This window comes from Hesperophylax consimilis, chromosome 16 (genome assembly GCF_061612785.1).
Source record: "Hesperophylax consimilis isolate HC1 chromosome 16, BYU_Hcon_1.0, whole genome shotgun sequence".
Lineage (NCBI taxonomy): Eukaryota > Metazoa > Arthropoda > Insecta > Trichoptera > Limnephilidae > Hesperophylax > Hesperophylax consimilis.
This window is the reverse complement of record NC_142851.1, coordinates 34,419,721-34,432,265: the sequence shown is the minus strand read 5'-3', so window position 1 is coordinate 34,432,265 and position 12,545 is coordinate 34,419,721. Positions and strand designations below refer to the sequence as shown.

At 34.0% G+C, this 12,545-nt stretch overlaps 1 protein-coding gene across 5 annotated transcripts in view; it reads right to left on the bottom strand.

Moving 5' to 3' along the window:
* Atpalpha (sodium/potassium-transporting ATPase subunit alpha) overlaps window positions 1–12,086 on the bottom strand; it is a 117,747-nt gene extending 105,661 nt beyond the window's left edge. For 4 of the 5 annotated variants that reach the window (XM_089641207.1, XM_089641204.1, XM_089641205.1 and 1 more), the window contains exon 1: window positions 12,025–12,086. In XM_089641207.1, coding sequence (XP_089497333.1) covers window positions 12,025–12,048 — 24 coding nt within the window. In that variant the 5' untranslated portion in view covers window positions 12,049–12,086. The remainder of the gene's footprint in view (window positions 1–12,024) is intronic. The other variant, XM_089641211.1, reaches the window with a different exon arrangement.
* Window positions 12,087–12,545: the final 459 nt, after the last annotated feature.

Genomic DNA, 12,545 nt, shown 5'->3' with positions numbered 1-12,545 from the left:
TATGAAAATGATGTTGCTACCTGAAAATACTTGCAAAGACCTAAAAATTCCAAAGACGAAAAAAAATTGTGCTAATTTCATGATGCCAGGAGTTTGCAATGCAAGAGTTTTTGTAGCTTCAGCACACGGATTTTCTGCTTCATAATCAAGATGAATAATACAAAACCGTTGAATTTTGAATAGTTTCAAAGCCACGTAAAGGGCTCAAAATCTTCGCTTGCACTAACAAGAAAAACAAATGTTTGGTTTTGAAATGAGAATAATACCGGGATGTAATTTATCCAGTTCCTACCGTTCCCTAACTTGCTTATTAAAAACTGTTTGAAATTTGGAACAATTGCAAGAAAAATGTGCAATTTCGTGTGTTTTGTTTTGGACCAAGGAGAATGATTCTGACTATCATGGAAGTCGTTCGTGTTGTCGGTGTATATAATCTAGGATTTTAGAACTCATACTTTCGTTTTGGCGATAATTTACCCGAGGTATCGCCGTGGAACTAACTATATTGTAATTGTATCATGTGCTCCTTCGCAGAGCTGTTACAGTGGTAAGTAATTAGTCATCCTTTTTCCTTCCCTTCTATCTTACATTAATATAGGTACTAACACTGATTATCCTGTAATACCTCTAACTTCTGACATTTCCCATACGTTCTGATGGCAACATGCTACACTAACGCCTTCTAGTTGCATGAGTTGTGCGCCTTGGTTTTCTTTAAAATATTTTAATAGATTTTATGTAAAATATATTCTTTATTTTAAAATTATATAAATCTAAAAAAATAGATAATCAACATACGACTTTACTGCTGTTTTTGCACATACATTAAATTATATTAAAGCGATTATTAACTCTATCTTTGCTGGTTTAGAAAGGTAATGACATATTTCATAAATACATATAACAACTGTTATCATTAATTCTATTTATGTAAGTTTTAATGAGGGCTAGCTAATATTATAGGGTATTTATTAGTAATTCAATTAAAATCCTATAATTTCAACTAACCTGTTTGACATCCTGAAAAACGACAGAACCTACTTTTTGGGAGATTTTTATATTTATATTTTATTATCAATATTGATCAAAATATAAATTATGAAACGCAAAACACAGCCACCAAGTACTAAATAAATATAATTTGCCGCCATTGAATAAATGTCAACGTGCTACACTAGCGCCTCTAGCGGCCAGAGTTGTTGATATTGCCAATATTTTACTGGAGTTGGAAGTATTATTAATATAATAGGTATTTGCTAACAAGTATATTTTAGGTAAATAAAATCATACAGCTGTGTTTATAATTGCTTTTAAGCCCCGGAACCCAAGTACGTCATGTCCAAAGCCCCCATCACGATACAAGAATTAAGTGGAATTAATTAATAATAAACTGCTTGCAAAGATAGCATTTAAACCGGTATGTACGCAAAACGACATTTATCTAATATTTATAGTACCTGCAGAAGATCGATATCTTGGGGAGCCCACGTACGGATAGAGATAAGCCTCGAAGATAATTATAAATAAATGATTTTGAATTCGTAAATTGACGCATACTGCAGACGAATGACAATTGATGAGCAAATTCCATTATTGTTATCTGCAATGACATGCGTGCGAAATGACATTATGTCATAAAAATAATTTATAGCTACAGATTCGATTATTATCCGCCATTATATTTATAGAACAGACATTTAGTTTCACTAAGCAAAATAACTTGTTTTTTTTTACTTATTTAACAATTATGATAAAACATAATTATAAGTCTCCGGCGTTGCCCGGACTTAACGCAGAGATTTTCTAAATCAGATGTAGACAGTAATTTTCTTCTTACGAGTGTGCACAATTTCATTAAGAAGTATCAAAATTCTGCTTTGTGGTGGGAAAGGGGGTGGGGGTGATTTTTCGAAATCTCGTGCAGACAGTAACTCTTGTATTGAACGTCAAGTGTGCAAAATTTCTGAATCAATCTTATTATTTTGGAATAAAACTGAAGATTTGTATTGAAAACAAAGCCACCCACCTATAAACACTCTACTTTGAATTATTATAAGCAATAATTAGTTGCCTGTAATATAAATATAATAATTTATTATATAAATATATAAATATAAATAAATATAATAATAATTTATTATCCTTTGTGCTATGCATAAAAACCTTGTCTTATAAACATTAGTTTATCATTAAAAAATACTCTACTTTACATACATAATTTATATATACAGGGTGTATCGGCAAGTACCCGACAAACTTTAACCAGCTATTCCTCAGCACATTTAGAGTAAAAAATGTTATGGGCGCTTTGCTGTCCGGTAACATTTTTTTCCATTAAAAACAAAAAATTAAATAAAAAATCCAAACTCCGTCACTGTCATTTGCATTGTTTTTCGTGTTCAAACAGCTGTTATTAGCAAGTGTGTCAAAAAGTGTCCTCGCTCTTTCGTACACACTAAATAATAATAGTTAAAAATAAGACGAATGGTGCCGTGCCATTTCGTTGTGATTGTAAAAGCGCGCCAACGTAGGTACTTACGTACATTATTCAACGAAACTCGAACAAAATATTGCCAGACGGGTTTTCAAACTTTGACAAAGGATAAAACATTGGTGACATGTGGTGAAAATATGAATAGTAATTTTTTTATTAAAAAAAAATGTTACCGGACAGCAAAGTGAGCGTAACATTTTTTACTCCAAATGTGCTAAGGAATAGCTGGTTAAAGTTTGTCGGGTACGTGCCGATACACCCTGTGTATAAGAAGGTAGACAGATAAAATATTGCTCTATGCCTGTCTCATGGGGAAATACCGTGTCAAGACAGACGTGGTTATATATCTATCTCTACTGTTATTGACCGTACCAAGTCAAATATCTGCGATGCCTATTTTTTAATATCCCTAAAATAATAATATACAGGTCAGAACAAAAAATAATAATCAATATTGAAAACTGAGTTTAACTCATTATATTCACACGTCAAAAAAAAACTCGCATAAAAAGTTGTTCCGATTTGAAGCGACCCTACAATGGCGGTCACCAAGCATGCTGCTGTCCTTCAATTGGTCGTTTAGCGTGGAATATTAACCGCCTTACGAATATTCGACTACTACAAGTAGGGTCATTAGCCCGAACAAATCAGGTGTGCGATTGGTCGAAAAATATAAAGCAGTACATCAATGGCGACGGTCACAAGGACAACACCTGAGCAGTGCAGTGTCGTTGTAATTTGTGTAAATGTTGATATTGAAACGGGTTTGACCGGCAACACACGATTACTAAACTTTGAAACGTGCGTTTACTATCGTTCGATGGGTACTTGTCATTAGACTCGTCGAGGTGGTTTAACTAACAAACGATATTTCCCCGCAGGGATAGGCAGAGAGGACGGAACGCCAAACAACTCGATCCTGGCACACACTCCTTACCTCATTCATACTCTACTATTATTCTGACTCCTGCATTGGCCTGATTCAAGTATCCGATTGATTTGATGGTGCCGTGTCTTCTTCGGGCGTCCCCGACTTCTTGAACCATTCACATTTGCGTTGTATATTATCCTAACACTACTTTCTTCGTTCATTCCCTCTACATGCCCAAACCATCTGAGCGTCCCTTTCTTAATCTTACTCAACACGCTTACACCAGCCTTGCATTATTTGTAGATCTTCACATTCCTCACACGATCATTCAAGGTTTTACTACAAATACGCCTCAGGGATCTCATTTCTAGAGCATTCAGTCTACTTTAATCTTTCCACTGCCAGTTCCATGCCGCGTTCAGTCCTCCATTAATGGAGTTTGTATTTACCCTTCTTTCTATATCTTTATATTCTGTATCAGCCTTCCCGTCTCTAGTAACCACACTTCCAAAATACACGAACTCATCCACCTGTTCCAAGTATTCATCGTTCACAACTATATTGCACACTGCTTTCGTACTCTCTTTCAAACACCATGACTTTAGAGTACTTAAGACGTACTTACATTCATCATTAACTCATTCTTCATACATACTTCGTCCTATTCGAGATTCGAGAAGTAGTAGATTTTTATACTGTTAGAAATCAGCACTGCATCATCAGCATACAAACGACAATTTACTTTCAGATTACTCAAATTCGCACCCAATCCCACCTCTTTCAATTCTTGCGTGCAATTATCCATGTATAGATTGAATAAGCACGGTGACATTACGCAGCTTTGCTTAACACATTTTGTGACGTCAAACCACCCCGTAAAACCACCGTTCACCCTAATATAATGCAACGCTTCCCTCATAGAGTGACGCAATTGCCTGTGAGAGATTCGTATTCACTCCATCTCACTAAAAGAAAATAGCGTACCAATATAATAATACTATGGGTGTTTTTTTCAAACATTTAAAGAAAATCACTAATGATACGAAGCGAATGCGGTTACAGAAAATTCAAGAGGTCAAAATTAGCTTCTCAGTGAAATATGTAATATCATTAATCATTTTGAAAAGCAGAAAAAATAAAAACAATCACCGTTTCTACGAAGAGTTCTTTTTAGTGCGATTGAGTACGATGCAATTTCCATTATACTGATTAATTATATGCACCCATATTTCATATGAAATTTCAATAGAAGAACAGTTTAAGTTTGATTCATTTGAACCGGAAAATGATTCGATTCAGTATTTTAAAGATTCGTTAAAAAAAGAATCACTGTTCGAATATGAGTACCAACGTCAGATTTGAATTCAGACCAAAACGAGGACAACGAAAATAAATTTCATTAAGTAAATGAGATTTAAGGGATTAAGTTTAAGTTTAGTAAATCCAAAAGAATTAAAGACGATCCGGGAATAGCAAAGAATAAACCTAGAGTAATTAGCCGAGAAGCCGGGGTTATGAGCTTTAAAAAGCCAAAATTAGCCTTCAATAATAAAATGTGGAAATGATTCCCGCCCATGGAGAGCGGGAAATAAAGTTTAATGCCGCCATTGTAATAATCATTCACGTCCAGTGTTAACCTTTGCAGTTGTTAAATGGCGTTTTATCGCCGTTTGGAGCGCTGTGGCGACACGTTGACCCATTTCCTGCCATTATCACTCGCGCATTCATAAAACCTTACAAATAAACCTGAGGTAAACGCTTTATCTGGACTGGGCCCGGAGATACGAGGGGTCATTCATTACGCGAGAATGCGTCCGACGCTCGACAAATCACTCAAATACTTGTAGCAAATGTTGTCATAAGATGAGATAAACAATAACCCCAGTGAATTTCAGAAGTCAGATAGTTCTGGTCTGTACGAGAAATTATGTTTGGAGAGGTCAATTCCTGAGGTCACCGGAGTGGATACTGGTTAATGCGTTCCGAGAAAGAGATTGTCACATGACATACCCATACGTTTTACATTTTAGAGGACACTATGAAATTTAAATAAAAATAGAGTGCCAAGCGAGAGGACATTTCGTCAGTTTTTAGATGTAAGAAAAATCGATAGGAAAATCGCAAAACGATTCGAATATTTAAAGCATCAAGTCTCGTAAAGTAATGGTCTCTTGTCATGGTGCAAAAATATATCGAATTGAATTAGGTATATCTTCAAATTTGGTATATTAGGTATATCTTCAAAAATATATCGAATTGAATTAGGTATATCTTCAAATTTGGTATATTAGGTATATCTTCAAAAATATATCGAATTGAATTAGGTATATCTTCAAATTTGACAGCATTGAAAAAATGGTAATTCCAACTAAATAACTTATGTGGCATTACCTCCTGAATTCTGACTATGAAATCGATGCGAAAATTAGGAACAAATTAAGATTATTAAATACCTACATCTAGATATAATAGATAATTGGGGTAGTTTGAAATCATTCATATTATGAATCAACAATAATAACTTATAAACTGCTTTCCATAGGTTTGCTAAATACAAACGTGCTTTACAAAAAACGTTTCATATTTATTTTTTATAAATATCAACAAAGTTACTTAAAATTTCTCTGCAACTATTTTAATTTTACCGTAAGTACTTATTTTGTACTCTTGTTAATATACAATTATTAAACTCCTTTGTGCGACAGAACTTTCTATGATAACTTGTATTGTACCTACCTTCGTATATTGTTTATACTCAGTTTATTATGTAATGAACTGTACACTTATTATTGTACTCCTGAAAAACTTACCTATAACAATGTGTACGAAAACGATTCATATTTTAAGCACTATCAAAGATTTTTTATCATTGGAAAATGAAAGTATATTTTAGCTTGAAATTTCAAAGATATTTTTCCGTTTATACGCTTTGTATCTAGTATTTATTGTTTAAAAGGAGTACTATAATATAGTACGGGGAGGTTGTTTGTTTCGTTGGTCGGAGTTCGCAGTTCGCTAGCTTCTCGACGATTCCAAACGAGACGGTATTGATTCCTCGAGGGCTGTTTCCCCATGGCGCCGCAGGTGAACTGGCGTAATGTAACCACTAAACACTAAACAGTAGCAGTAACCAGTAACCGGTAACCACGTCTGCATAAACATCATAAAACCCAAGGCTGAACCGCGGGAATTATTCTGACTTTTCTTTTCTCGCAAACTACTCAATCGATATATCTTCCGAGAGCCAAACATGGCGCAAATTGAATATCATTCTATCAAGGGTTGAATATCTTTTAAATAAGACATTGTCATTTGATTTAAGGCGATGCACTACGTCGTGTAATATTTTAAATTGAGCCGCTATCAATAACAACCCTTACGTAGATGGCGATAAGGTTTAAATTCCCGCTTAACACCATCCGCCTGTTTTGATTTATGCAAGAAAAAAACATGGCCAAAAAATGCCTTTTATTTTATTTTGTGGATGTTCAGGCATAAATATTTAATTTTTTCGATCATTTTATAAATAACTAAATTTGCCACATTATACAATAAAATCATAACCGAAATGGGTTCGTAAGTAGGAAATTTTGAACTTTAAAGCAGTTTTCATATGCCTTATACATTTTTTTTCTGGGCTTATAAAAAGACTTATCTAAAAAATACTCGAATATTTCTGTATCTTCCAGAATGCGACTATTACATATTGCTCAGTAAAATTTAACCTTCAAGCCAGTTCCCACAGTTCGTATTTTAAAGATAGTGTAGCTTCCCACATTTGCAGATTCGACCCTACAATAAAACAATTCTTTGGCCTGGTATTTTTATAAACATATTGTCTTGTTTGTATCATTTATGATTTAAGAATTAGTGACATTTTACTGCAAGCGGCGGCAGCTTTCAAATAGGGCTGTTCGCTTTATATTTTATGATCACCCTAGTTAAACCATTATGCCTAAAAATATTTGCCAATACCTTTCCCACCCCTGTCCCATAGTAATAAAAACCCCAAATAAAGTTTCATGTCCCTTAAAATAATCCCTTTAAAATATCTGTATTGTTTAAGTCACGTTTGTATCATTAAGAATAGTTTAGTGCATTTTATTTTATGTTAAGAATGTTGTTTGCCAACGAGCGGGTGGAACATCTTTAGTTTGGTAAAATGTCCTTCAGAATTTAGTTTAAATACAGATACCTCCCAGAAAAAGGACAGTATTAGAGTATTCGTATAACTGGTAGGTACAGACGTACCTACGCAGGAGACAGTATTGCAGTGTTGCTATAACTGGTAGGTACATGCGTACCTAGGCAGTCAGTCGTGAGATAATTACTAGGTTTATGTAAACCTAGGGAAAACTGAAGAATAGAGGAAACTAGACCTTTATTTCTTTCAGTTTAAGTTTTAGCAGAGGAAAATAAGATCCTCTGCAATTATATTGTGAATTAATAAATTTATATGTCAAGAAGAAGAAGTGTTTTCCTGCATTCCATCTGACGGCGTGTTCTCGTACCACGATAGCAGAAACAATTTCAAAGGCCAAGATGTATTCTACTCGCAGTATTTAATTAAAGCATCTGAAACATTTCTAGGCGACCAAATTTTCAAACCAAAACACATGATTTTGCATTACTACGTATGGCATCGCCTTAACTGATAAATTTAAAGTTAGTTTTTTTTATGATGAAGGCACGGTTGAACCAAAACCGGCAGGAATGTTGTTAATAAATGGTACCTACAAAAAACTTTATTAACAAAAGGAAATTTTTTATTATATTTTCCTAAGTTTGGTCGTAGCGACGTAAATTTATAATTATAATGTACCTTTATAACATGTTTTCGGTGTTTAGTTCAGTATAACAAAAATAACACTACCCACTTATATTGATAGCTTGCAAATCTATCGATTCAAATTTGACAGTTCAATCCCAGCTATTTTAAATATGCATTTGGACAATTAGCTAATCGAAGAAGCTCGAACTTATATTTGGTCTTGAGGTGGCAATGGAATGGATTTCCTTCTTAGAAAATTGGGCTCAAAGTTCAAATATACAAAATTGTATAGCTGACGTATTATGATTCCGAATTTTAAATCAGCTTTTTTTGTATAATTTGGCGGGAAGCCTCCCCACGCCGCCCTAAGGATGGGCAAGATGCAGACGATAAGATCGACACAAGATGGCGGCAGGATCGCGGGCAGTGGAATCCCGCACACCAACCATACCTCGCGGCTCTAATGCGGATGCTCTCAATTGAAATTGCGGCCGGGATATTAGAGAGCGCTAAACGCTATGCAAGGCTAAACAATGGCAGCCCCCTCCCCCCCGCCCCCGGCCCGAGGGGCACCCGACTCCTCCGGGACCATATCTGTGTCACCAGTGTGATACGGCACTTAATCCAAGACTGGATACGGTACCTACATCAAGGTAAGCTGCATTCGTTATGCCACCGGTAAGGTGGGTACTCTGTGCCTTCTAATCATGAACCTAAATATCCATGGACGGAGCAATTCTAGAAGAATTTTTGAAGCCGCAGGGTGAGAGGAAAGATGTATGAAAAATGCCAAAACCTACTTTTTAACGACGTATCCCATACCTTGTCTCATCAAATGCCCCCAAAAAATCATAAGCCGTTAACAAAACAAAAACAATAGTTCGTTATGCACCACTTTGCATACAAATCAGTTCAAAAGTTAGTCATACAAGATGTCTACCAGACAATTTCCCCTCACCCTAGATTTAGCTTCAATGCCATTTATACAAAATCTCACTAATGCTCTGTCCAGATATTTCAGTTCCATGCTTCAAATGGTTATTAACATCTAATACTAGAGGCGGTACCTACCAACTCACCTCAGTTCAAATAATAATAAAAATATGCTCTGGCAATCTTAGATGAATTGCAGAGGATAGACTAGTAAGAAAAGCAGGTATTTATTTCAAGATAAGTTGCATTTTGATGCTATTGGCTAGACCTTATCCCAGGCCCCAGGTATAAATAATAATATAATACTGAAGTACGTACATACCTGCACACCAACTTTTGTTTTATTCAGGAAAATTAGTAGTAATATGTGCTCTTGCAGTACTAGAAATCAAGATACAAGAATATGCATCCAATAGTTTTTTAGGTAGGAACCCAGTTCCCTATTTTATCCATCATATAAGGATAAATACCAGAACATCTTTATAATTCTGTTAAGTAATTTGGGTGGGACAAAATGAGGCAGATAGAGAAGACCAATTTTGTTGGATAGAAATTGGGATTGAACGTAGAGACACTAATGACTAATAGCAATAGCTAATGGCAAATAGGTTCATGAGAAAACATCAGAAAAAAGATTTCACTGACAAGAGAAATATGCTGAACTAAATTTTATTATATAATAATTACTTAAAAATTAGATGAGATTTTATCTGCCTTGATGTTGGACACTGTGACACTGTTCGAAATATTGGCTAAATGAGGAGGAAGCCCAACACGGCATGATAACCCAAAAATCAATCACGATAAAACTTAAAAAGTCGTTTATAAAGGCTTCTATTATTCTTATCTTTACTATAACTTTTCCAAAAGAGGGAGTGCAAAATTAATGAAAATGTGATGAACTGGGAATACAAAGAAAAGCTGATATTATAGTAAAAATTGAAATTATTCTCTCTATTTGAGTATGAAAGACAATTTAACATACTAATTTCGGTTGACGGTGCAAGTAAAATTATTCAAGAACAATGAATTTTTAATTTTAAAAATTGGAACTGATAACTATAAACCATATCAGACAAGCGATGAAGTAGATTGTACCAAAATTATTTTATTAATTAATAATTCTTTATTTGAAATGTATATTTGTTTAAAATTTTGACAGATTTACCGGGCAGGCCAATTCAAATACACACACTTTTATTAAAGAATTTGTACGCAGAAGATACTATATTAAAACACTGCATATTGCATGATTTAAATTTATTAGAAAATATAATTATATAACATACTACCTGACTTGTACCCGGTGTTGCTCGACTTTTCTCTACTTTCTATAAATATAATATGCCTATATTATATATGTAAACCTTCCGGAAGAAATTCTCTAAACGATGGTTGATAGTTTAGAAGAACTAAGCGCACAGACAGACAGGGAAAGCGACTTTATTTTAGTATAATAGAGAAGAAGTGATAAAGAAAATTGACAATTTTTTTAGGAAAGGCAATGAGAGTCACAAATTCTACTATTATAATATCCTGTGAGTTTTCAGGGTCTGCGCTAGTAATTTATGATTACTCTCATGTAATATATTGTCCATTATGTTTCCAGTCATACGTTTGTGTAATCACCAAGTCTATTACAACCAAAACAACTATTTACAACTATTCAACAAAACATCATTCTCATTCAGACGACAGACAAGGTAACAACAGTAAGAATGTGTTCAAATATAATTTAATTGCAACCTGCGGCTTTGAAATCTACATGACTAGCAAGTCTTCGCAAGTCCTGGAAAGAGTTTCGCTAAGTTATTCCGAGTTGCAGCCTGCAGGGTGAAAATTACCCAAATTTAATTGATTATAGCTAACCTCAAAAGGACACAAAAATAAGAAACCAGTTCCTCGGCACAGGAAATCCCAGTGAGAAAGATTTTACGAGTCGTAATCCGTAATTGCATTATAACTAGGTATATATTTAAACAAATAAAATCATGAGGGTTGTCAAAACTGACCCATCATAAATATTGAGTTGATTCATAAAAATTGCAAGGACCTTCTAAGATCACCAATAACTGTGAGTTCTTATTAGCTTTCTATAGTAATAAAGTGAATAAATAATGATAATCAATATTGATATCCAATGTCAATTTATCATTAATCAAGATAATTATTTAGTGTGTTATTCTGTACTTATCCGGAGAATCTTATTAATTTATAAATTTGTATGTTATTTTTAGTACGGCAGGTACTCTGGATTCGTTATGCCATTTCCTTATCACACCTTGATGATTAAAAATACATCACTATCTTCAACATCTGTAATAAAAGCAGCTAAAACATATGTGGGAAAGTTTTAACCCAAAAATTTGGCAAAAGCCATCGTATGAACATATTCAAATTCATATAATTTTTAAAAACTAGGCAGGTTTTGTACCCAAGTAATGGGTACAAAATATATTTATATATTAATTAATACTATTGGCAGTCAAACCGCAACGCACCTTGAAAAGATGTTAACATTCGTGTATGCTAATTTCTCACGACAAGCATTGTTTTATTTGGTTTTGGTTTGTGCAAACAAAACGTCACTGCGTGCGTTTAAACCGTTTTTGACAATTAACTGAAGTTAGTCATGTCTCAACTATCTTAAAATACCGTGAAAAGTCACAGAATGGTAGCAAAATTATGGCCTATAATAATAACGACAACGAACATAAGCACACTGAAAAAACCGCAAACATAAAAAATGATATAACAGGTGTAAAATTGCAATTACATCAAAAAGGGCGTGACCCCCAAACGGAAAAGGCGGCCACGAACCTCTCAGAAAGTAAGAAAAAATCATATTAAAAATTAAACAAAAACACTTACATCGAGATTGCTGATAGTATATCTTATCTGTACACAAAACCAACAAAACACGTTAAATATAATGTATGTTTATCAATTTCCTACCTCAGACGAACCTTTCGACGCCATGTTTCAACACATAAGTCACTCAAGTGTTGCCTGATCACCTTTGTTATTTTGTTTATGCGAAAGTGGTTGCGAAGGAGGGTATTATAAATAATAATAGATAGGCACTTACTACCTGCGTAGACATTACATTCCAGCTAATAAATAAATCAATAATATTGTCATTGTTACAAAAAAGAAAAAAAAAATTGTGTGTTGTCAAATATTATATTTCATTTCTTATTGTTATATCATTATTTACTTTGCCACTTCGAGTATCACTCCTAACCTAATTACGTTGTTATATGATATCACCATGATTTCGCGTATAAGATAATAAAAACTTTTCATTCTTACCATCTTAGACACAGTACATTCTAAATATCACCGTGAGAACACTATTTCATAATTTTCTATCAAAATACCTTGCATTCATTAAATTCTATACCCTTAATTATAAAAACAATCGTGAAAAAATAGTATCACTATTCTTCTGGTTTTTTGAACTCTGTACATAATAT